This window comes from Borostomias antarcticus (assembly GCF_949987555.1).
Source record: "Borostomias antarcticus genome assembly, chromosome: 3".
Taxonomy (NCBI): Eukaryota; Metazoa; Chordata; class Actinopteri; order Stomiiformes; family Stomiidae; genus Borostomias; species Borostomias antarcticus.
Genome location: NC_140236.1, coordinates 5,088,547 through 5,111,484, shown reverse-complemented (window position 1 = coordinate 5,111,484; position 22,938 = coordinate 5,088,547). Strand labels below are relative to the sequence as shown.

At 47.3% G+C, this 22,938-nt stretch overlaps 3 protein-coding genes across 4 annotated transcripts in view; 2 read left to right on the top strand and 1 right to left on the bottom strand.

The window, feature by feature from the left end:
* Positions 1 to 3,474: 3,474 nt before the first annotated feature.
* On the bottom strand, positions 3,475 to 8,184 carry LOC311307605 (chymotrypsin-like elastase family member 2A). 2 transcript variants are annotated; one of them, XR_014630378.1, is made up of 9 exons: positions 8,102 to 8,184; positions 7,393 to 7,481; positions 6,901 to 6,998; positions 6,674 to 6,793; positions 6,426 to 6,562; positions 6,159 to 6,304; positions 5,887 to 6,039; positions 5,725 to 5,799; positions 3,475 to 3,715 (listed from the first exon to the last, which is right to left on the bottom strand). XR_014630378.1 is itself a non-coding variant. In XM_084436434.1 (8 exons), the coding sequence occupies exons 1-8, from the start codon at positions 8,166 to 8,168 to the stop codon at positions 5,782 to 5,784; spliced, it is 828 nt and encodes a 275-aa protein (XP_084292560.1). In that variant the 5' UTR covers positions 8,169 to 8,184; the 3' UTR covers positions 5,703 to 5,781. The 2 variants fall into 2 exon arrangements, 1 of the variants encoding a protein (XP_084292560.1); XM_084436434.1 differs by lacking the exon at positions 3,475 to 3,715 and having other exon boundaries at positions 5,703 to 5,799.
* A 1,221-nt stretch (positions 8,185 to 9,405) lies between these two features.
* LOC311329994 (transmembrane protease serine 9-like) lies at positions 9,406 to 15,734 on the top strand. The gene is made up of 15 exons (XM_084461944.1): positions 9,406 to 9,512; positions 9,764 to 9,852; positions 9,979 to 10,076; positions 10,200 to 10,322; positions 10,528 to 10,664; positions 10,870 to 11,015; positions 11,200 to 11,352; positions 13,176 to 13,221; positions 13,748 to 13,836; positions 13,993 to 14,093; positions 14,308 to 14,433; positions 14,676 to 14,812; positions 15,002 to 15,147; positions 15,270 to 15,422; positions 15,699 to 15,734. The coding sequence occupies exons 1-15, from the start codon at positions 9,473 to 9,475 to the stop codon at positions 15,717 to 15,719; spliced, it is 1,605 nt and encodes a 534-aa protein (XP_084318070.1). The 5' UTR covers positions 9,406 to 9,472; the 3' UTR covers positions 15,720 to 15,734.
* A 925-nt stretch (positions 15,735 to 16,659) lies between these two features.
* Positions 16,660 to 22,938, top strand: part of fhad1 (forkhead-associated (FHA) phosphopeptide binding domain 1) — a gene marked incomplete at both ends in the record, with an annotated part of 14,341 nt that continues 8,062 nt past the window's right edge. Inside the window, 17 exons of the mRNA XM_084461943.1 lie at positions 16,660 to 16,755; positions 17,095 to 17,301; positions 17,484 to 17,751; positions 17,847 to 17,941; positions 18,260 to 18,484; positions 18,576 to 18,702; positions 19,057 to 19,178; positions 19,274 to 19,345; positions 19,889 to 19,993; positions 20,104 to 20,193; positions 20,414 to 20,503; positions 20,628 to 20,780; positions 21,027 to 21,222; positions 21,345 to 21,415; positions 21,574 to 21,672; positions 21,784 to 21,870; positions 22,040 to 22,325. Of these exons, the coding sequence (XP_084318069.1) occupies positions 16,660 to 16,755; positions 17,095 to 17,301; positions 17,484 to 17,751; positions 17,847 to 17,941; positions 18,260 to 18,484; positions 18,576 to 18,702; positions 19,057 to 19,178; positions 19,274 to 19,345; positions 19,889 to 19,993; positions 20,104 to 20,193; positions 20,414 to 20,503; positions 20,628 to 20,780; positions 21,027 to 21,222; positions 21,345 to 21,415; positions 21,574 to 21,672; positions 21,784 to 21,870; positions 22,040 to 22,325 (2,389 nt within the window). The remainder of the gene's footprint in view (positions 16,756 to 17,094; positions 17,302 to 17,483; positions 17,752 to 17,846; positions 17,942 to 18,259; positions 18,485 to 18,575; positions 18,703 to 19,056; positions 19,179 to 19,273; positions 19,346 to 19,888; positions 19,994 to 20,103; positions 20,194 to 20,413; positions 20,504 to 20,627; positions 20,781 to 21,026; positions 21,223 to 21,344; positions 21,416 to 21,573; positions 21,673 to 21,783; positions 21,871 to 22,039; positions 22,326 to 22,938) is intronic.

Genomic DNA, 22,938 nt, shown 5'->3' with positions numbered 1-22,938 from the left:
CACCAGGAGAGCCGCGGTCTCTGAAGCTGAGGGGAGCTTGGATAGGGGCACAAAATGGGCGGCCTTAGAAAACCGGTCAATAATAGTTAGTATGGTGGTGTTACCATTGGACAGAGGGAGCCCGCACACGAAGTCCAGCCCGATGTGGCTCCAAGGGCAGCCAGGAACAGGCAGGGGGCGTAGCAGACCGGAGGAGGGTTGGTGCGACGCCTTGCTCTGGGCACAGACTGTGCAGGCCTGGATGTATTCCCGGGTGTCAGCTGACATGGTGGGCCACCAAAAACGCTTCTTAAGCAGAGCCAGGGTGCGGGTGACCCCTGGGTGACAGGCAAACCGGGATGCGTGGACCCACTGGATGACCTGGGAACGGACTAGATCAGGCACAAACAGTCGGTTAGGGGGGCCGTTACCTGGGTCCGGTTGGCTCCTCTGGGCGTCCCTGACCACGCCCTCGATCTCCCATGTGACCGCGCCCACCACACAGGAGGGAGGTAGGATTGTGTCAGGCTCTGCGGCACTCGGTTCCGGGGGAGCAAATTGGCGTGACAACGCATCAGGCTTGACATTGCGGGACCCCGGCCGGTAGGTGATGGTAAACCGGAAGCGCCCGAAGAACAGCGCCCACCGGGCCTGCCTGGGGTTTAGCCTCTTGGCGTTCTGGAGGTAAACCAGGTTTTTATGATCCGTCCACACGATAAACGGTTGTTCCGCCCCCTCCAACCAATGTCTCCATTCCTGCAGGGCCAGCTGGACAGCGAGCAGCTCCTTGTTCCCCACGTCGTAATTGCGTTCCGCCGGTTCAAGGCGGCGAGAGAAGAAGGCGCAGGGGTGGAGCTTGTCGTCGGAGGCCGACCGCTGTGACAGGACCGCCCCCACCCCCGTGTCCGATGCGTCGACCTCCACGACGAACTGACGTGAGGGGTCTGGTTGGGTAAGCACCGGGGCAGAGGTGAAGAGTGCTTTCATGGCCCTGAACGCAGCGTCTGCCTTGGGTGTCCAGGAGAAGGGAGTGGTCCTAGAGGTCAGGGCCATCATGGGGGAAGCAACTCGGCTGTAGTCACGGATAAACCGTCGGTAAAAGTTTGCAAACCCAAGAAACCTCTGTAACTCCTTCCTGGTTGAGGGGGTGGGCCACTCGACCACTGCCCTGATCTTCTCTGGGGTAGCCTTCACCTGACCCTCTCCGATGATGTACCCCAGAAACTGAACTGTGCGGACATGAAATTCACACTTTTCAGCCTTGACAAACAGCCGGTTCTCCAGGAGTCTTTGGAGAACCTGCCTGACGTGCTTGACATGCTCCTCCGGGGAACGAGAAAAAACAAGGATGTCATCCAGGTAGACAAAGACAGAACGGTTCAGTAGATCCCGGAGGACGTCATTGACTAGGGCCTGAAAAACAGCAGGGGCATTGATCAACCCAAAAGGCATCACCAGATACTCGAAATGTCCAAGGGGGGTGTTAAAAGCAGTCTTCCACTCGTCTCCTTCTGTAATCCGAACCAGATGGTAGGCGTTCCTGAGGTCCAGTTTGGAAAAGACGGTGGCGCCTTGGAGGGGCTCAAAGGCAGAAGCGAGGAGAGGCAGGGGATACTTGTTTTTAACAGTTATGCTGTTCAGAGCCCGGTAATCAATGCAGGGTCGTAAGGAACCATCCTTCTTACCGACAAAGAAGAATCCGGCACCTACTGCAGAGGACGATGGCCTGATGATGCCAGAAGCAAGAGAGTCCCTGATGTAGGTTTCCATGGCCTCTCTCTCAGGACGTGACAGGTGGAACAGACGGCCTGAGGGCAGAGGGGCCCCGGGGAGGAGCTCTATGGAGCAGTCATAGGGGCGATGGGGCGGTAGGGAGAGAGCTCGTTGCTTACTGAAGGCCTCTCCAAGGTCGTGGTAGACGGGGGGCACCTGGGACAGGTCAGGAGGCTCAATAGGGGCAACAGCGCCCTCTGCTGGGGGACGGGCAGATGTGAGGCAGGTACTGAGGCAGAAGGTACTCCAGCTGACTGCTTGGTTAGAGGACCAGTCGATATGGGGATTGTGTTGTTTTAACCACGCATGGCCAAGCACTATGGGACTCTGGGGTGACGTGATGACCAATAGGGACAAGGACTCGCGATGGTTTCCAGAGATGACCACGCTCAAGGGTTCAGTGACATGCGTAACGTTGGCTAGGAGTCTACCGCTAACGGAACGGAGATGGGCCGTTGGTTCACAGTGATGGAGACGTCGAGGTGCATCCGCCCCTGGGCATCGACACAGGAGGAGCCATTGGAAAGAGAGCCCACGTGCGCTAGCTTGGCCATGGGGGGCGTGGGTGACAGGGCACAGCCCACCGGTGAACCCACTCTCACTGGTGGGCTTGGGTCTTTTGGCCGAGCGGGGCAGGAAGCACGGCCATGACCTGGTTGACCGCAGTAGAAACAGAGGCGCTCGCTCACACGGTGAGCGCGTTCAGCCTCGGAGAGTCGTGCGCCGCCCAACTGCATGGGCTCGTCCTCGGGGGCGGAGGCATGTGGCGTCTTGGTGCGCTGAGGGGACGTGCGGCTTCTTTCCAGTCTACGCTCCCTCAGGCGGTGATCGATTTTGATAGCCAGGGAGATTAGGCTGTCAAGGGTAGTGGGCGTGTCCCTGACTAACTCGTCCTTCAGAGTCTCGGACAGGCCCGCACGGAAAGCGGTCTGTAAGGCGGTATCGTTCCACCCGCTATCCGCGGCTAGGATCCCGAACTCTATGGAGTACTCTGCCACGCTACGGTTAACTTGTTGGAAGTTCATTAAACGTGAGGCTGAGTCGTGACCAAGGGCGGGATGATCAAACACTTTTCTGAACTCTAAGCTGAATTCAGCGTAAGACCGGAGACAAGCCGCGTTAGCTTTCCAGGTGGCTTCAAACCAACTAAGGGGCGGACCGGTAAGTAGGCTAGACACGAAGGCTATCCTTTCGGCGTCCAGTGAATACATGCTAGGCTGGTGAACAAAGATGAAGTCACATTGCATTAGAAATGACCCACAACGAGCCAGATCACCGTCATACGGCTTGGGACTAGGGAGGTTAGGCTCACGTCGGGATGCAGTCACAGGGGCTGGGCTAGCTGCCAGGGCTCCGGGTGCAGGGCCCTCCCTCTGGGCTGCGGAGCCCGTGGACATGACCAATTGGCTAACCTGCTCGCTGAGGGTTTGCATGGTAGCGGTATAGTGTGCAGGCTTTGCTCCGACGTGGTTACCTGGGCCGACAGGCCTTGCATATTGGCGTTGAGAGCCCGCATCGCTGTCTCGGCGTCCCGGAGTACAACGCTGTGTTGTCCCACGAGAATCCCTTGGGAGGTGACGGCCTGCCGGAGGCCTGTGTTGTCCGCTGGGTCCATGTTGGCCAGATCGTTCTGTTAGGGTTTGGATGGAGGACCCAAGAGCAGACACGATTGGGGTGAAAGCCCGTAGGCACGTTTATTGCGATCCGGGGAGAGGCAGGCAGTAACGTGATCCATAGACAGGCGTGGGTCAGGCGGGGACGTGGTAGTCGTACAGGCGATGGTCAGGCAGGAGCGTGGTAGTCGTACAGGCGATGGTCAGGCAGGAGCGGGGTTGTCGTACAGGCGTGGGTCAGGCAGGAGCAGGGTTGTCGTACAGGCGTGGGTCAGGCAGGAGCAGGGTTGTCGTACAGGCGTGGGTCAGGCAGGAGCGGGGTAATCGTACAGGCGTGGGTCAGGCAGGAACTGGGAAGACAGGGAGAACAGGGTAAGGCAAGGTTCAAAAGACAGACGAGGCAGGGAGCTAGAGACGTGTACCCACTAGGTTGGTTGGTCAACGATCTGGCACAGAGGGCTGTGTGGACCGGCTTCTTATCCTGCTGGCAATTGGCTGATCAGGACCAGGTGTGTTGATTGGCTGATCAGGACCAGGTGCGTTGAGGTGTGGAGGAGAGGCAATCAAGGTGACGCACGGCAGGTGTGGATCGGGGGCGTGTCTGGCTTGTGACCGCAGACGTGCCCCCAGTTCCCGCTGCAGGCTCTGGGAGGTGCTGGGGGAAACGGAGTCCGGTACTGGAGAGACAGGGACAGGCTGGGGACCAGCGTCAGAACCGGGGCTCGGGCCGGGGTCAGGGGGCTGAGGAGGTGGACGAGGCTGACGCGGCGGTGCCGTGACACCGGGATATGAGTGCCGTCGATGCATCCAATCATTTGTGGGATGTGGTAGGCGTTCTCAAATCGCTGGGAAATTGCGCATGCTTTGATGAGATCATGTATTACAGATGAGACCATACCTTTACAGAAGAGGTATACAAACTTTTTCACCGTTGATTTGTGAATGCCAAACTGATTCGCAATAACCCTGTACTCTGCGCAGCCAACTTATAAAGCACAATTGCCACCTGCATCTCCAATGGCACAGGTGGATCGACGCACGGTTGCTTCTTTGGGGCTCATAACTCTCTCCATCAAACCGCACAGTTTGACAAATGACCTGCGTGACATCCTAAAGTTTTCTCTCCATTCGGCATCAGTAAATTCTGGCAGCACAACTCTCCCACCAGTCCTTACTTCGGAACCGCATCCAGCATCCGCGGACCCTGGCTGGCAGGAACGGTACCTCCTGTAGGCCCATTGGAAAGGATGCGGACTGAATGAGAACAACGCGACATCTTCTGTTTTCAGCTAACACCGAAAGTAAAAGGGCTTGGGTTAAGGTGATCTGAATACTAATAAAGGCGGACAACAAAAAATACCAACAAAAGAAGTTTAAATCTCCCCGCAGTTCTCTTGGTTAACTTAAAGGTGTAGTAAAGGGAAATATCATGTTTAGCCCTGTTTTAAGGCTACTTATGATCATATACAATGGTTCAGATCAAAAAGTTGACAAAACTAGCACTTTTGAGAAAGTCTGATAATTGCTCTACCACCGTTTTGGTCATACAATGGATGTGGGTGGGCACCTTGAAAAATCATTCAAAAAACATGTTATTCATTCTGTCGTTATTTTTTGATGTCACAAAGGAACAAAGCTGTCTACAACATTTACACATAATTTAGAACAGGTGAAGAAAAAGTCCATAAGACATTTGTAAATGATAAATAGTTTCAACTTTAGATTGACGCATGCAAAAACCTCTACAAATGATTTATAGATGTTTTATAGACATTAATAGTTTACACTTTAGATTAGATTGACTCATTTATAAACATGTATAAATGATTTGTTAATGGTTAGTTCATTATAAACTAGTAGTTTATAACGGTCTTTGGGGCTGCAATAATGTCTACAAATGATTTGTAGACTTTTAGTAAATGTTTAATAAATCATTTACAAAACAAAACAAATAAATAAGGCATTCTTAAAATAATTTACAAATGTTTTACTACATATTAACTAACATTAATTAATGTTGAACACATCATTTACAAGTAATAGGGTTGATAATGTGTTCAAGGTCATTTGTGAATCTTTAACTAGTATATTTACAAATCATTTATGAATAATTTACACATGTTTATAAATGATCTGTTAATGATTGGTTCATTATTATTAAATGTTTTACAAACCATCTACAGATCATTTGTGAATGTTTAACTAGTATATTTACAAATCATGAATCATGAATCATTTACACATGTTTATAAATGATCTGTTAATGATTAGTTCATTATGAGCACTTATCCTTTTGTATTGTATGTGTTCAACTTCGAAGACAAATGACAGCACAAATCATGTCAAGATGTTTATTTACGAGCTAGGCTTCGTCTCGGTGACATCGGCTTCCCATCAGGTACGGTTGCTTGTTCCCTTAGTTGCTGACCATGGCCTGTGAGAGAAGACATCGAACACATCAGATATGCCCTTAACATGCCTCATGTCATGAACCTGTTGTGAGCTGAGCGGTAATACTCACGTTGTTGATCCAGTCCATGTAGGAGCTGACTTGGGTGAAGACGGTGGGCTTCTTAGGGAAGTTGCAGCTCAGGCCCAAACCAAAGCTCACAATACCGTGGACCTCCCAGGCTCCATCAGGGTTCCGGCAGTTCAGCGGGCCACCAGAGTCACCCTGCGACACAAATAGCTAGTTTAGCTAGTATGTCATTTTTTAGCTATTGCCTCAAAGAAGAAATTCTTCTTTATAGATACAGGGTATGAGCGTTACGTTCTTGTTAAATAGAGACTCACGTTGCATCCAGCCACAACGCCATCTCCCCCAGCGCAGACCATGTTTTTCGACACCAAGAAGCCCCACCAGTCGGGCAGGGTGCAGGTGGCGTGGTCCACCACGGGCAGGAGAGCCTGCTGCAGGTTGTCAGCGATGGGTCCTCCGGCTAGAGACAAGAGAACCTCCTCAGTTCAAGTGAAGACTGTCAAGATCTTGTGTGAGTCTATTTTTAAGGTGTAGATACTCTTGTTACTTTATAACACCACAGCGAAGTACTGTAAACTCACTGGAGAGGCGTCCCCAGCCGGTGACGTAGCAGGGTTCGTTGTGGGGCAGGAGGAAGCCAGCCTCAGGAAGACAGGCGGCCATGATGGAGTCAGTGAAGGTGACGGGAGACACCAGCTTGATCAGGGCGATGTCATTACTGGGGAGGGAAACGCATAAGACACCAGTCAAAGAGTGTCACTGACTGCTGGTTAGCAGTTAGCATTTGCATGCTTATAACCTTAATCTCAGTAAGCTACTTCGGTTCTACCGGATGAACATGGGGTTCCACTTCTCGTGCACGACGATCTTGGCGGGGGCCAGAGCCAGAGAGTTCTCTTCCACCTCGGTCAGGTTGTGCTTGCCCATGACCACCCGGTATTCCCTGTTACTGATGTGGGAACACATACAGGAGAGAATACAGTGAGCTAACCAGTCAGATGGACTCTGGATACAACCGGCATAACTTATGTCCTGTGTCCTTCTTTGTGTCTTTACCTGATGCAGTGGGCAGCGGTGAGGACCCACTGGCTGGAGATCAGAGTCCCACCACAGGTGTGCCTCCACTCTCCCGCCCTGTTGTACTGCAGAGAGATCTGAAACCCAGAGGACAGGGACAGATGGTCGATGTCCCCATTGTCTTCATGTGATTGTGATCATCATATGGAATACTATTGACAGATGTGTGTTACTGTAGGCTAAAAGGCAAAAGAGCTGTGCGCACATCCAACCTTAGTAGGCCAGGTGCTGGAGTACATACGTGAGAAGAGAGGAAAGATCCACACATTGATTTCTCCTGGTCCACTTTATTGAAAATATACGCAACGTTTCGACCCTTAGGTCTTCATAAGTTGCCTGGTGAAGACCTAAGGGTCGAATCGTATATTTACAATAACGTGGACCGGGAGAAATCAGTGTGCGGATCTTTCCTCTCTTCTCACGTATGGTACTGTATGGTACTGTATGGTACTGTATGGTACTGTAGGCTACCTGCCAGGGCCAGCTGTTGGGCCGAACGTCCTCTCCTCCCACCACCCTGGTCACCACAGGGGGGAAGGTGGGCAGGCCACACCCGTAGGCTACAGAACATACACGTACACACACACACACGTGCGCATGCACACACACACACACACACACACACACACACACACACACACACACACACACACACACATACATACATACACACACAGATACACACACATACATACAGTAAGGCAAGGCAAGGCAAGTTTATTTATATAGCACATTTCAGCCACAGTCAATTCAAGGTGCTTTACATGAGACATTAAAAGCATTAAAACAAAATCAAGACATTATAGACATTTAAAACAAAAGGCAGGACAAATTAAAAGCATTAAAGCAAAAAGCAAGTCATTATAGACATTTAAAACAAAAAGCAGGACAAATAGAATACAGGAATAAAAGTTACAGTGCAGTATACTGATAAACATAACTCCTCTTAGAAAGCAGTGGCAAAAAGAAAAGTCTTCAGGCTTGTATACAGTAAATAAACTATAAAATATATCCATGCAAGTGTCATATACATGTAGTAGACTTGTACGTTGTAATGTACAGTATGCGGGCATGTTGTACAGGCCTGTTATGTCATTTTCAGAAAGTCACTTTTTAGGGAAAATTAGAAAATATGGTACAATGCTATTATTGATGGAACACAAGAAAGAGTTTCCCTTACCGCCAGCAACAAAGAGAGCAAGGACCACAAACTTCATCTTGTCTGTATCTTCTAAACGTCTGGTCATAGACGGAGATGCCTTTATACAGTAGGCTACTGCGCATATGACGTTTGCCTGGTCACAAAAAAAATGGGACATATTCTTGGCACTTCCCACTTAGTCCTTACGGAAAACATGGGGTTAAGTTAAGGACACCCAGATAAAACAAACATACATTTTTCACTGCCTTTTGAGAGCAACTTTAACTTTATTCAGGTTATGATAAAGCACATGTTTAAAGGCAAGACCTTCCCACAACTGATCATGGTGGAATGTTTCATGCGTTCCAGAATATCAATGCAAAAGAAAATACATTCCAAAAGTATGATATGTAAATGTACGGCATACTGGTTATAGTATGTTCCTTCCCGTAGTTCTGTTATTTTGGGATCTCAGTGATACAGTATCACAGAGTAAGTACTGTACAAAGTAGGTAGGGAGTACAGCGTTTTTATCTAACATAGTTCATGAGGAGTACAAATGCACCACTCCTCAATTCAGTCACATAGTCCTCAGTCACATTTACCATCAGTTCAGGGATGACTAACTGAACTAGAGTATAACATTAGCACTGTACATGTTAAGAAATCTTTTTGACCTAATGATGAACTTTTCAGGAAAAATATGGACGATGAACGTATCAGAAAAAAACACATTGACCTTGCTTTGTTAGCAGCTAGGAAATGCATCACCATACATTGGAAATCTTCAACCCCTCCAACTACTTCACATTGGCTCAATGAACTCTCTAGCTACATTACCTTGACAGAATTTATTACAACAATAGGTGTAAACAACATGTATTTTTACAAATTTGGCAACCACATATAGACTTCATGGCATCAAGGTTTATATAATAATAGCTGTTTTTATTATTATTATATATTTTTTGTTTAGTTTGTCTGTTTTGTTGTTTGGTTGTTTTTTCTTTGTTTGCTCTTTTGTTATGTAATATCTGTCATAAGTGCTCACAATAAATAATATATATTTTTAAAGATTCACTTTTAATCAACATTATTTTGAACTAATAAAGTAATTCACTTTTCTTTTTTTGACCACACATTTTGCAGCTCTCTCCTCCTAAAAACAAGTACTTGTTCAAACCAGATTTCCTTTCAGAGTCAGTAAAGTTTGACAACCAACCCTTGTCATTCAATGACACCTGTGAATTTCACAGAAAGGGGCGTCAACTGAATAGATAAGAGGTATTTTTGGATAGTATCAACAAAATAAGGCTGAATATTTCTAGGTTTTCCTGGCAGAGTGCTACACAGTTGGTTGTGCGTCAGCTATATAAATGCTCACATGCAACTGAACTTCACGGAAGAATCATGATGAAGTTTGTGATCTTGGCTTTGTTTGTGGCTGGTGGTAAGAAATTCTATCTAGCCCATCACTTGTGCATATTGTTTATAAATGTGCATACAATTGTTCTCTCACAGTGTTTTGCGACAAAGGTCAAATTAATGGAAGCTTCTGACAAAATAGTTTTGCTCAGATTTGCTCTGCGAAACTGATCATTAAACAATGTAGTGTTTGTTGCACACTTGACACAAACCTGACAAAAAGAGTGTGCTTGTGTGTGGTGTGCGTGTGTGTGTGTGTGTCTGGTTGTGTCACAGCCTATGGGTGTGGGCTGCCTACCTCCCCCCCCATCACCAGCAGGGTGGTTGGAGGAGAGGACGTCCGTGAGAACAGCTGGCCCTGGCAGGTACGTTTATACCTAACACTCAACCTCTTACTCTCCCTAGAACCTGTTTCCTCTCCAAAGGGCGGGAAATCAACCCACATTTACCATTCTGTTGACCCATTGACATTTTTTTCCGGTGTGTTCCAGGTGTCTCTCCAGTACAAAAGCGGAAGTAACTACTACCACACCTGCGGTGGCACTCTGATCGCCAACCAATGGGTGTTGACTGCTGCTCACTGCATCGGGTAACACAAAAAGTTACGAGTATAATTTCATGTGTGCGTGTCCCCTACCATTGCGTTCTTAAATAAGCCCCGTTCCCCCATCAACCCTGAAACTCGGTGTGTGTTCCTCTTGTGTCCCTGCAGAAGCCGCACCTACAGGGTCTACCTGGGCAAGCACAACCTGAAGGACAACACCGAGGTCGGCTCTCTGGCCATCGCTCCCGCCAAGATTGTTGTCCATGAGAACTGGGATTCCTACAGGATCCGGTGAGTCGTCCACCGTATTCTGTTTAGTTATTTCTCAGTTTGTGAGTGGGTGAATGAGTGAGGTGGGTGAGTAGTGGGTGGGTGAGGGAATTCATTTGACTGCCATAAGTGGCTACTCATGCGAAGTATAGTAATAAAGTACTAATATTGTGACTGAGTACAGTCTGTTATTGCCGTGTCTCACAGTAACCCCTGTCTTCTCCAGTAATGACATTGCCCTGATCAAGCTGGCTTCACCCGTCACCTTCTCTGACTCCATCATGGCCGCCTGTCTTCCCGACTCTGGCCTGATCCTGCCCCACAACGCTCCCTGCTACGTCACTGGCTGGGGTCGCCTCTGGAGTACGTTCACTTGGCCGCCAATCATTCATCTTCATTTGTGCGCCTCTATCCAAAGCACAAAATGGCAACCACGACTACAGTCAGTGCAATTGTCCTAAAATGGCCAGACAGAAGTGTTGATCTCTTGAAGTTGGAATTTATCATCAACACTCATAAGAGTCAACATGACTAATCTGAGCACTGAACCATGTTCCCCCGTGTGTAGCCGGAGGTCCCATCGCTGACATCCTGCAGCAGGCCCTCCTGCCCGTGGTGTCCCACGCCAACTGCACAAAGCCTGACTGGTGGGGCAGCCTGGTCACCAGCAACATGATCTGCGCTGGAGGAGCTGGAGACCTGGCTAGCTGCAACGTGAGTCCTGCCCTCCTCTGCTTTTAGCGTGTCGTAGCGTGTTAGGCTACTTCACTAATGAGTAGAGGTGGGTTACTTGCGCTTTTGAATACAAAATAATGAGCCACACACTGCTGTCTGTGGCTGAATCTGGGAGTACATCCTCGATAAACAAAATGGCTTCCTTCTTTCTGTCGTCTTGTAGGGAGACTCCGGCGGCCCCCTGAGCTGCCAGAACACTGATGGCTCCTGGGACGTCCACGGCGTGGTGAGCTTCGGCTCCAGCATGGGCTGCAACTACCCCAAGAAGCCCTCCGTCTTCACCCGCGTCAGCGGATACATCCCCTGGATCAACAACGTGAGTGGAGGCCCCATTCTGTACCTCAACATTCTCACAGCATTGCTTCTTTAGCTGATACATGGAAATATTGTTTGATGTTCCAGTACATTCTGCTTTAAAAAAAAAAAAAATATATAAAAAGGAAAAAGCTTCAGTATATCAATATTGATGTAGTTGCTTAATATCTGATCCTCATCCCATTTCCTCTCTCCTCAGGTGATGACTATGAACTAAGGCCTGGATCTGTATCCATCCTGGTTGACAGTTATCAACTAATAAAAAACTGTTGTGAAAATATCTCACTCTCTGGCGGCATTCTTTATTACATGTTCAAAAACCCATCTCAATGAAGGTGACACTCCCTCTCATTGAAAGTGACACAATATTCTGACGACTAAGCACTTCCCCTCCATTCGCTTGTGTTTCAAGTATAGTACTGTATGTTATTGTCTTTGATGTATATTTCTATTACACCATCTTGTACATGACTACAAGAGTGTTTATGGATTTCCAAGACAGGGATGCGATCATTCTCCTATGCCACACAATGATCACTCATCATAACAGGGATTTTTGATAGTAATTACTCACTCTAAGAATGAATGATTTATCAATTAATTCATCCATGAGTTATAATAATCTGTTAGGCTAATAACATGATGTATATTTACTCAACTGAAACGTCTCATGCAACCAGTTAATGTAAGGTCTTCTGTGTGTTTCTATGGCACTGATATTAGGTTCAACCTAAGCAACCTGTTGGTCCGTAGGGTTTGCCAGGCACAAGTCTAACCAGCTTGCTTATTCAGCTGTTTATCACAAATGGTTAATTTAGGACACATCCTGAATTCATTACAATGATAAATAATTTTGTTAGTACCAGTCAGTCGCTGTCTATAGGTAATTTAATTGTACGTTCAGACACTTTAAATGCATTATTTTTATGTTTCCTGGTTGTTTATTGTTGTTTTTGTCTGTAACCTTTTATGCTGCTATTTTGGCCAGGTCTCCCTTGTAAAATCAATCAATCATCGCAATGGGACTAAATCCCCAATGTTATACAACGCTATACCTACATTAGCCAGTTGTTTTTTGGGGATAGTCAGAATCCCTGTACTTATATGCCTACTTTAAATGTGGTTTACCTTCAAAATGTATGGGACAACATGGATGTCTGGTTCACACATTTGCCTTACATAACAGTGATAGGCAAGACGCAGGGATTAATTGTGAGTTATGTTTACAGGTAAGGATGTAGTCATGGTAAAAGTAAAAAATGACCACGTTCATTCAACCTTTCCATATGCAGTGGTACCTACTGTACTTGTGTATGGTATGGTTTTTATCACCAGTACTTCACCAGTGGTAAACTGGTCAGAACACTCTACAGCTGATTGAGGAGCCCCTCCTCGAGCCCATTAATCATCCTCATCATCATCCCAGCTCCCACATAGTCCAAAAACAGCACTTTCATCACCACAGAAGTCACATTTTCCATCTTTCATAACTATCCAGGGATGAGAAACTGACCAATAGTATTACGTCAGTAGCTTGTTGACTTTAGGATATTAACTTTTTATTTTATTTTGGAACACAAACCCCACGTCATTTCCATCCAGAAAATAACCAACTACTGTAAGCCCAAATCTCTCTGCAGAGTCACCTTGGACAGCCAATCATTTCATGACACCTGTGAATTTCACAGAAACAAGGCATACATATTGGGTTATCTACAAATGTAGATTTTTTTTCAGTTGGATTTGAGCCAAAAGCTGATATATTATGCAACATGTCTCTTTGTCAGCTATAAAAGACGCATACTCCACTGAACTTCCATGAAGACATTCATCATGAAGTTTGTGATCTTTGCTTTGTTTGTAGCTGGAGGTAAGACATTTTATTAAAATAATCAAATAATCAACTTGAATGTGCATGTTAGTACATACATCATTCTATCAAGGGTGTTGTGATATCCCGGTTTTGCTATAGTTGTGGTATTTTAAAAATGAAAATATTAATATAATGTAAATAATCCAGCCATGATATATTGTGTAAAGGAAATTCAATGAGAAAAAGTAGGTTCCAACTGTTAAGCACAGTTGATTTTAATATGCCTATACACATGTCAGATGTTTTGAAGAGAAAACAAACAAACAAACAAACAAACATTGGAGCAAAATAAAGTTAAAGATGTGTTTTAATGATTTCATGGATATTGTGATAATATCATTATCGGTATGATAATCGTATTCAGAAAGTGTAATATCGTGCCATATATCCTATTGAGGAAAAACATGAGCCCATCACTGCTTTTTCTGACACGTCAAATTAACTGTAATGCTAAAAACTGCTTAGATCATTTACTCCGCAGTTTGGATAAACAAATGGAACTGGAATGCATGTGTTTTCTCAGCCTACGGGTGCGGCCAGCCCACCTTCCCCCCCAGCACCACCAGGGTGGTCGGAGGAGAAGACGCCCGTGCGCACAGCTGGCCCTGGCAGGTACCGGAAGTTTCCGTTTTACATCCAACTCACCCTACGCTCCTTCGCTACCGTCAGACCCTGGTTGTCCTTTAGGACAGCGCGCCTCCAAGATCAGGGTTTGTCACTTTCATTATGCTGAGAAAAACAATGGTGTTTATTTTGTGTGACTCTCAGGTGTCCCTCCAGTATGACGTAGGGGGGTTAGGGTACCACCACTGTTGTGGCGCTGCGTTGATCGCTCCCAGCTGGGTCCTGACTGCTGCTCACTGCATCAAGTAACACACAGCTGGTTATTATAAATTCACTTATTATGATCTATAGCGTGTCTTAAGGATCCTAAAAATTAGTTACTTCTATTAACGTAATCAGGCTTCGTATCTCAACAATCTTGACTCTTGGTATGTGTGTGCGTGTGTGTGTGTGTGTCTCGCTCTCTCTGTGTCTGTGTGTGTCTGTGTGCATGGGGGGGGGGTTCTCATGATCCTGCAGCAGAAAATATGTTTACAGAGTCAACCTGGGCAAGCACAGCTTGATATACGACAATGAGGCTGGCTCAGAGGAGATCGATGTCGGGAGGCTTCATATCCACCCAAAGTATAGTTCAAGTAAAGGCATGTGAGTGAACTATATTCCTTTGAGCATTGTGCCTAAATACATACAAATGCAGGCACGGTTTCTAAGCATAATGGATGAATGAATGAATGAATGAATGAATGAATGAATGAATGAATGAATGAATGAATGAATGAATGAATGAATGAATGAATTAGGCTAATTAATGTCAAAGTATCTACTTTGGTGGATTATAGTAATATAGTGTTTACATCAGTCACACACTCTTACTGTATGTCCTTTAGAAATGACATTGCCCTGCTCAAGCTGCGGCGCCCGGCCACCTACTCTGACACCATCAAGCCTGTCTGTCTGCCTAAGTCTGGCAAGATCCTGCCCCATGATTCCCCCTGCTTCGTCACTGGCTGGGGACGCCTCTCAAGTACGTTCTGTTTGCCACCAGTCAAGGACAATCATACCTGTCCAAAGCACAAACTTAGATCTGTTTGAACAAAGTTAGTATTTACTGTATGAATATTCCATGGACCCTACATACCTGGCCGTCCTTAGTGAGTTCAAAATTTTAAAAAAGCCCAAATTTGATCTGAGTGTTGAATGTTCCCCTGTGTAGCCGATGGGGATGGTGCTGACACCCTGCAGCAGGCTCTGCTTCCTGTGGTGGACCACGCCACCTGCACCCAGCCTGATTGGTGGAGCTTCATGGTCACCAAGAATATGGTCTGCGCTGGAGGAGATGGAGTGAAGGGTAGCTGCTTCGTAAGTCACTTGTCAATTCTACTTGTATCATGTTAGTCAGTTTACCCCGAAAAAAAAGAGGTATCTTTTGAGGGAAATGGTCCAACAACAAAATGGCTCCGTTCCATTGTCTTGTATTGTAGGGCGACTCCGGTGGCCCCCTGAACTGCCAGAACGCTGATGGCTCCTGGGAGGTCCATGGTGTGGTGAGTTTCGGCTCTGGCCAGGGCTGCAACGCCCTCAGGAAACCCTCGGTCTTCACCCGTATCAGCGCCTACAGGTCTTGGATCGACGATGTGAGTGGAGGCCCTGTACTGTACCTCACCCTTCTCTATTCAACTGATCCATACAGTAGAATCTTGCCCTGTTTATGTTTACACAAACAAAGATTTGTTGTTTACAAAACCTTACATATTTACATTAAACAACATTATTTTATAAATTAGTAAACAATTGGAGAACAACATAATTTAAATTTAATGTAAATATGTAGTGTTGTACACATGCAGCTACTGTACATAGATACATATTATATGCTATGTCCTAATTTCATTCCAATTGTCTATTTCCAGGTGTTGGCCCGCTATAACTAAGGACTGGATCTGTATACCTACTGTATGCAGTTTCTCTTCAAATAAAAACTGGTGTGCAAATATTCCACTTTCTGGTCTCTTTCTTTACATAGGCTACTCAAATCCCCACTATTTACCCAGTGGCGAAGGAGAATGTTAAAACTATAGCCTAATATGAGAAATGTAATTCTTGTGTGTTTTTAGGGCTTTGTAAACACAGGAAAGTGGAAATCATTTTACTTCGTATTGGTACACTTTTGAGAACTGGGACTTTATGAACATGTTACAGGGACTTTATGAACATGTTACAGTAGGCCTATGGCCTGTGTCTACATCTGATCGTTTATGGAATTCCTATGCATAGGCCAATCAGAGAGCACTTGCATGCACTGACAACTCCCTTTACACACAGCTTGAAGTTCTACCTGAAAACAGTTATTAAATGTCATAAAACAATGAGTTATTTCTTAATTTATAATTTAATTTACTTTTATGATATATAGTCTACCTTCAACAAATGGTCTGCCCATGTTATTTGACATAAAGACTTTGGAATACGCTCAATCTACTATTCCAAACTACCTACCTTGACGTCTATACAACAAATGGTTAATGGGAGGGCGGGGCTGTGTGTTTCCATGGCGCTGATATACAATCCGCAGTCCACAGGATGTTGGCCCACTATGCAACAGTGTTTCGGGTTTGTGGGAGTCATTATTCATAGTTTATTTAGGACACCTCCTCAATGTAACTAACTAGCGTCGTGAAAGAGTAGCCCGTTTATTTTGAGGCTAGTTGTTGTAGCCTCATATCTGTTCTTATAGCCTATTGTTTATGGTAAAATGTTACTCGAAGACATGAATTAGTCTACTCCACCGAATGTAGCCTAAATTAGCCTACGAAATGTGCCTGTGACAAACCCGTCTCTTGCACATGCGTAAATTTGTTCTGACAGCTGGAGATGAAAGGCTTCCTGAAAACCACAGGCTGGATGTTTAAACTCCAGCCCAGAACCACGTCAATAGGAAGACACCGGGATTGTGATTTATGTCTACAGGTACGTTTAAGTTTCTAGTCTACTGCAAAACAATTGCATGTTACTGTAGCTGTAAAGTATATGTAGGCTATAGCTGTAGGCTATATAGTATAGGCCTACATTCCACTATTTCCCTAGTGTGTCTTTTATTCAGCTACAAAATCCCCAAAGAATTGTTTAGTTGTTTAGTTATTAGTATATCACCATAAACATTAAACATTAACCTCAAAAATTACCATCAATTAAAAAGATGGCAATGAAAGTGATGGAACAACACAGTGAAGCAAGCTACTCCTGTAAAGGTACAGTAGGTCATGAGCAGATAGTCTTTTATCATTGTATCATGCCTTTGGCTGACAGAATGGAGGAGTTGAGGAGCACCACGCCCTTATTGAGTGGAGCGAATCAGAACGCTGCTTCGTCCTGAGTGACCTGAACTCCGGCCACGGCACCTACGTCAACGACTGTCGTATCCATAACGCCGCCGTGCGCCTGACTCCAGGGGACGAGCTACATTTCGGCTATGGAGGCTCCACCTATCGTTTCACAGTGGACGGCCCATCTCTGGTAGTATGATTTATGCGTTTAGGATTAGATTATCGCCCTGCTATTCAGTCACATCAGACCTCTTAACTGCCGTGTGCTGTGACTGTTGAAGATTTTATGGTTATTGTACTTGTCTTGTGCGCACATCTCTCTCTCTCTCTCTCTCTCTCTCTCTCTCCCTCTCTCTCTCTCTCTCTCTCCAGCTCCCTTGCCCTCCTGCGAGTGACCGGCCAGCCTGTCAGAGCTCCCTGCAGCTGATAGAAGAGCCACCCCGTGCCCCCTCTCCATCCTCCCCCTTCTCACAGCTCCCCCACCTGGCCGGCCAGTCCTCTGCCCCCGTGGCCTGGGTGTGGGGGGGCTCCTCCGTGACCCCTCGACCCCCCAGTCGGGCACGTCCTGCCAGCGCAGGGGCCAAGAGGACGGGACAGCAGAGCAGCGCCCCTGAGAAAGGGACCACTTCTCGAAGACAAGGTTACTGAATTCCCGTCAGTGTTGTGTCCTATTGTAGTTGGTTTCAGCAACATGATGCGTACAGTGTTGGATGAGATAACTCTGTATTGCTACAGGAAGCTGGACTGGCAGCACAGGAAACGGACCCCCTCAGAATAACGGAGTGGTGTCTCAAAATTCCCAGACCATACAGCATCTCTTGCAAGATAAAGTAGGTCTCATATTTGCTGTATGCAATAATCCCATAAATCCCATAATTAGCTTGATTAATTATGATTAATTAATTGAATCAGTAATGTATTCTCATTTCCTTCCTTCCTTCCTTCCTTCCTTCCTTCCTTCCTTCCTTCCTTCCTTCCTTCCTTCCTTTCCTTCCTTCCTTCCTTCCTTCCTTCCTTCCTTCCTTCCTTCCTTCCTTCCTTCCTTCCTTCCTTCCTTCCTTCCTTCCTTCCTTCCATCCTTCCTCCCTCCCTCCCTCCCTCCCTCCCTCCCTCCCTCCCTCCCTTCATCCCTCCCTGTCCTGTGGTAGGAGGAGAGGTTGCTGAGGCTCGGGGACGAGGTCCAGCGGCTGGCTGTGTTCGAGGGCGAGTCCCAGCGGAAGGACGGGGTGATCTCCGGCCTGAGGGACGAGGTGACGGCGCTGAGGCGCCAGCTGACCCAGGGCCAGGCCCAGCCGGAGATCAGGCGCAGGCTGCGTTGTCTGGAGACGGACATCAGCGAGAAGAAGGAGCAGATACAGCAGCTCAAGGAGCAGGTGTGGTAATCTTTTGATTTAAATTACATTATTATTACAATCTGGTTGTGTATGTAGTGATCCTTGGCTTGTTTGTTTGTTTGTTTGTTAGATGGTGGAGATACAGCGGAGCTCCGTTGAAAAGCACTCGCTGACTGAGAGAGACATGAAGATCTCCAGTCTCAGAGGTCAGATGGAGAGGCTGAAGAGGGACAGCAGCACTGCCTCAGGTTGTGTGTGTGTGTGTGTGTGTGTGTGTGTGTGTGTGTGTGTGTGTGTGTGTGTGTGTGTGTGTATACAGTATGTGTGTATCCGTATGTGTATATATATATCTTTGTATGTCTGCATTTACAGGTGTGTGTGTGTGTGTGTGTGTGTGGTGTGCGTGTGTGTGTGTATACAGTATGCGTGTATCCGTGTGTGTACAGTATATATATCTTTGTATGTCTGCATTTACAGGTGAGTGTGTGTGTGTGTGAGAGAGAGAGAGTGAGAGTGTGTGTGTGTGTGTGTGTGTGTGTGTGTGTGTGTGTGCATTTGTGTACCTAAGTGCTGCTCTGTCTTTTTTCCTATTCTCTTACTAGGTCTAGTAGCGAGCTTACAGAGAGACCTGTCTTCTAGGGAGACGCAGAGTCTGAAGCTGTCCTCCGAGGTGGACAGGCTGCGCCAGGACATCAGACACAAGGACATTCAGCTGGGGAGCAACGCCACCAAGGTCTCTTCTCACCTCCTCCCCCAGCACTTTGCCCCATGTGTCTTATGCTTAGTAACTGAGCCGAGTACCAGCTTCTCTCTCTTTCTGTCCTTCAGTATGCTAAAATGATCAAGAAACACCAGGAGGAGCTGTTCAACCGTGAGAATGAGGTGCTCATCCTGAGGAAGGTTGGTATTCACCCCCCAAGCTCCTCTGACTGACAAGCCAAGCCAAACGTCATTTAAATCCAGTGGACACCACCGGACAGACAGACAGACAGACAGACAGACAGACAGACAGACAGACAGACAGACAGACAGACAGACAGACAGACAGTCTTGACTGTTTGTTTGTTTTGTTTTGTCTGTGTAAAATGTTTAAGTTTATTTATGAGTTATTTGTTCTTGTCTTTTTGTTTTTTGGGCGTATGTGGTTAGTGTGTCAAAGCGGGGTGTGCCGGAATAAGTATTACCTTTGTTATAATGTGTCTGAATAATCCCATGCGGGATGGGTCATTATGACCACACATGAAAATAAAAATATTCATTCATTCATTCATTCATTCATTCATTCATTCATTCGACAGACAGACAGGCAGGCAGACAGACAGACAGACAGCCATAGAGACAGACAGACAGACAGCCATAGAGACAGACAGACAGGCAGACAGACGTACTATAGATGACTGCAATTAAAAGGTTGACCTGATGACCGTTCCCCTCCATCTGCAGAGCATTGAAACGCTGGAGCTGTCACTCAGAGAGAAGCAGAGGGGTCTGGAGCAGCACGCTATAGAGAAGGACTCTCTACGGATCAGACTTCAGAAGGAAGTCGAGGTAAGGACTTCCTGTATCCGTGTTACAGTGTGGATATCAGCATAGTCAGACATGGCTCGGGAGTCATTCCAGAGCTCCAGGTTGATGTCTCAGTGGTGGTGTGTGTCTAGGAGCGGGTCTCGCTGTTAGACCAGACTGAGGCTGACAGACAGACAGAGCAGCAGAAGAGCCAGGCTGAGCTGGATCTGATGGAGGGAAGGGTAAGGCCTAATACATTACATCCCATTACATTACAGTCATTTAGCTTTTATCCAAAACGACTTACAATAATTGCATTTAAAGTAGGAAAAGCCAATGTACTACTACTTGCCAGAATTCAAAAGTGCATCTCCTTTCTAAAACAAGTGACTAAGAGCATAATCTAATAACTTTATCTTTTAGTTGAAAAATGAGAGTTTTAAATAATGTTTGTTTTTGCAGGTTGAGCTCTTTCGTAGTGTGCTGCTAAAGGCACTGCGCGTTGATCCCGAGAACTCCACTTCCCAAGATGCCTTGTCCTCCGACCAGCAGGTCAGTGAAAAGAACTGTCTGCTCAGAAGAGCTGAAAAAAGTGATCGAACCTCAGACATGAGTACATGAATGTCTGTAGCTGTGAATGGTTGAATCGGTGATAAGCGTGTTCTGTGTCCTGCAGGTACTGGCGCAGGTGAAGGAGCTGCTTGAGGAGAGGGAGAACCTGGGTTCTAAGCTGGACGAGCTGGAGGTACGGTGGAAGGAGAACGCCGCTGAGAAGAACCAGATGGCAGAAGACACAGAGAGACTGAAGAGCAGACTGGAAGCCTGTCTGGTACTTTATTATTCACACACTTTTACACATTGACTCATACAAGCATTAGCTATGTCTATTTTCATCCAAGGTAATGCGTTTAATTCAGTACACAGTCTAAATAAGCACTAAAGTAGCTCTTGTTTAGCCCCTCATTATGGCTCTATACATACACACTTATATATGAACTCGGTAAAACACTTCAATATATTTTAAAAATACTTTTTTGCAATACAGCCTTCTTTCTCTTCTCAGACTCAGGTCCAGGAGGCCTGTTCCGCAGACGCCCTGGAGGGGGCCAGCTCTGCCCTACAGGAGGAGTGTGTGTGTCCAGCGCTGGCCTGGGTGCAGGCCTCAGTCCTCTCACTGCTGGGTGTCCACCTCTCACTGCTGCAGGACGCCACCCGGGCCCTGGACGCTGGCACGGACGGGTCCGGATCCGACAACACCGACGGTGGCAAAGGTGAGACATTTGGGCAGTTTATGGTATTTTGTACATTTTTTGCCTACTGCTTTACGGTATTGTTATTATTTGTGGATCGATGACATCTAATAGGGATTTCTTCTTTTGTTAATATCTCACAGGAGTCTTGAGTGGCATACAGAGATTAAGCTGTGAGCGTCAGACATACGAAGCTGAGCTTCAGCGTGTGAAGGTAGAATGGCAGGTGTTCCGGGGGGGGGGGGTTTGCGAGTCCGACGGCCCATTTCATCATCATCAGTCTCACGGATGCGGCTAATGTGATGAAACTAGCGAGCCGATGGTCAATGGCGGGGAGGTCACAGCGCGGTTTGTTTTCCCGGGGGCTTGCAGGCGGAGTTGGAAGCGGTCAGAGGCGGCGAAGCGCGGACCAGACAGCTGCAGGACCAGCTGGCCGCCACCACGGAGGAACTGGAGCAGCAGAAACAGCAGGTTCCCCCCGAATGACGGATTCAAATGATCTGCTTTTAAAATCGTTCGCCTACGAGTGAAATCGTTCGCTGTCCTCGCTTTACACGGTCACGTTTCTCACGCTCGTCGCAGATGAGCGCGGCGCAGCTGGAAGAGCAGGCCAGAGGGGAGGAGCTGGAGGAGCTGAGGGGGGAGGTAGAGGCCCTCAAACGAGCCCAGGTGAGAGAGAGCACCAGAGGCTGGCATGGCTGGACCCATCTCACCCGGTCCTGAAAGACCCTCTCTGCTCTTGTTTTCCTGTTCGTCTACCGTTTCACTGTCAACCAAAGTCTCCAGAAGCATTATAGGGAAGCCACACATCTCCGTTGACATTTCCTCCATTTCCCAGAGTGCTCTGCAGGAGGAGGCCCGGACCCAGGAGGACGAACGGCGCGACAGATTCCAGGAAGAGTCCGACAGGAGGGAGGAGGAGTGGCGGGGGATGGTGAAGGAGGCGGAGGAGAGGGGGGCGGAGGTAGAGAGGGAGCGATACAGGGTCCGGGAGGAGGAGTACAGGGAGCAGGTGAGGCAGCATGCCCACACCATCGTGGCCCTGGAGCAGCGCTGGGCCCAGAGCAGGAACACAGCCCAGACCCTGGAGGGGGAGAGGGACGCGCTGAGGGGGCAGATCAGGGGTACGAGGGGGTTGGGGCTTGTTTGTTTGTCTGTCTGTCTGTCTGTCTGTCTGTCTGTCTGTCTGTCTGCCTTTCTGTCTGCCTTTCTGTCTGCCTTTCTGTCTACAGTACCTGTCTGTACTGTATGTCTGTCTGTCTGTCCTCTGTCTGTCTGTCTGTCTGTTCTCTGTCTGTCTGTCTGCTGGCCTGTCTTTCTGCCTACAGTACCTGTCTGTCTGTCCTCTGTCTGTCTGTCTGCCGGCCTGTCTTTCTGCCTACAGTACCTGTCTGTCTGTCTGTCCTATCTCTCTGCTGTCCATCTTCTAATCTGGTAGGTTGCTTGAGGAGATGGCTCAGTCTAGTTGGCTGTCTGTCTGTCCTCTGTCTGTCTGTCTGTATGTCCTATCTCTCTGTCTGTCTGTCTTCTTCTTAGGTTGCTTGAGGAGACGGCTCGGTCTAGTTGGCCGTCTATCTGTCTCTCTGTCTTGCCAGCAGTCTGTCCAGTCCTCTGGCAGGGTAGGTGTCTGGCTGGCCGTCTATCTATATCTGGCTAGTGTTCATGTCCAGCAGTGTGAACAGGCCCTCTAGGCTTGGCCACCATGGCTGCCACCTGGAGAAGAAACTCCAGGTTGCA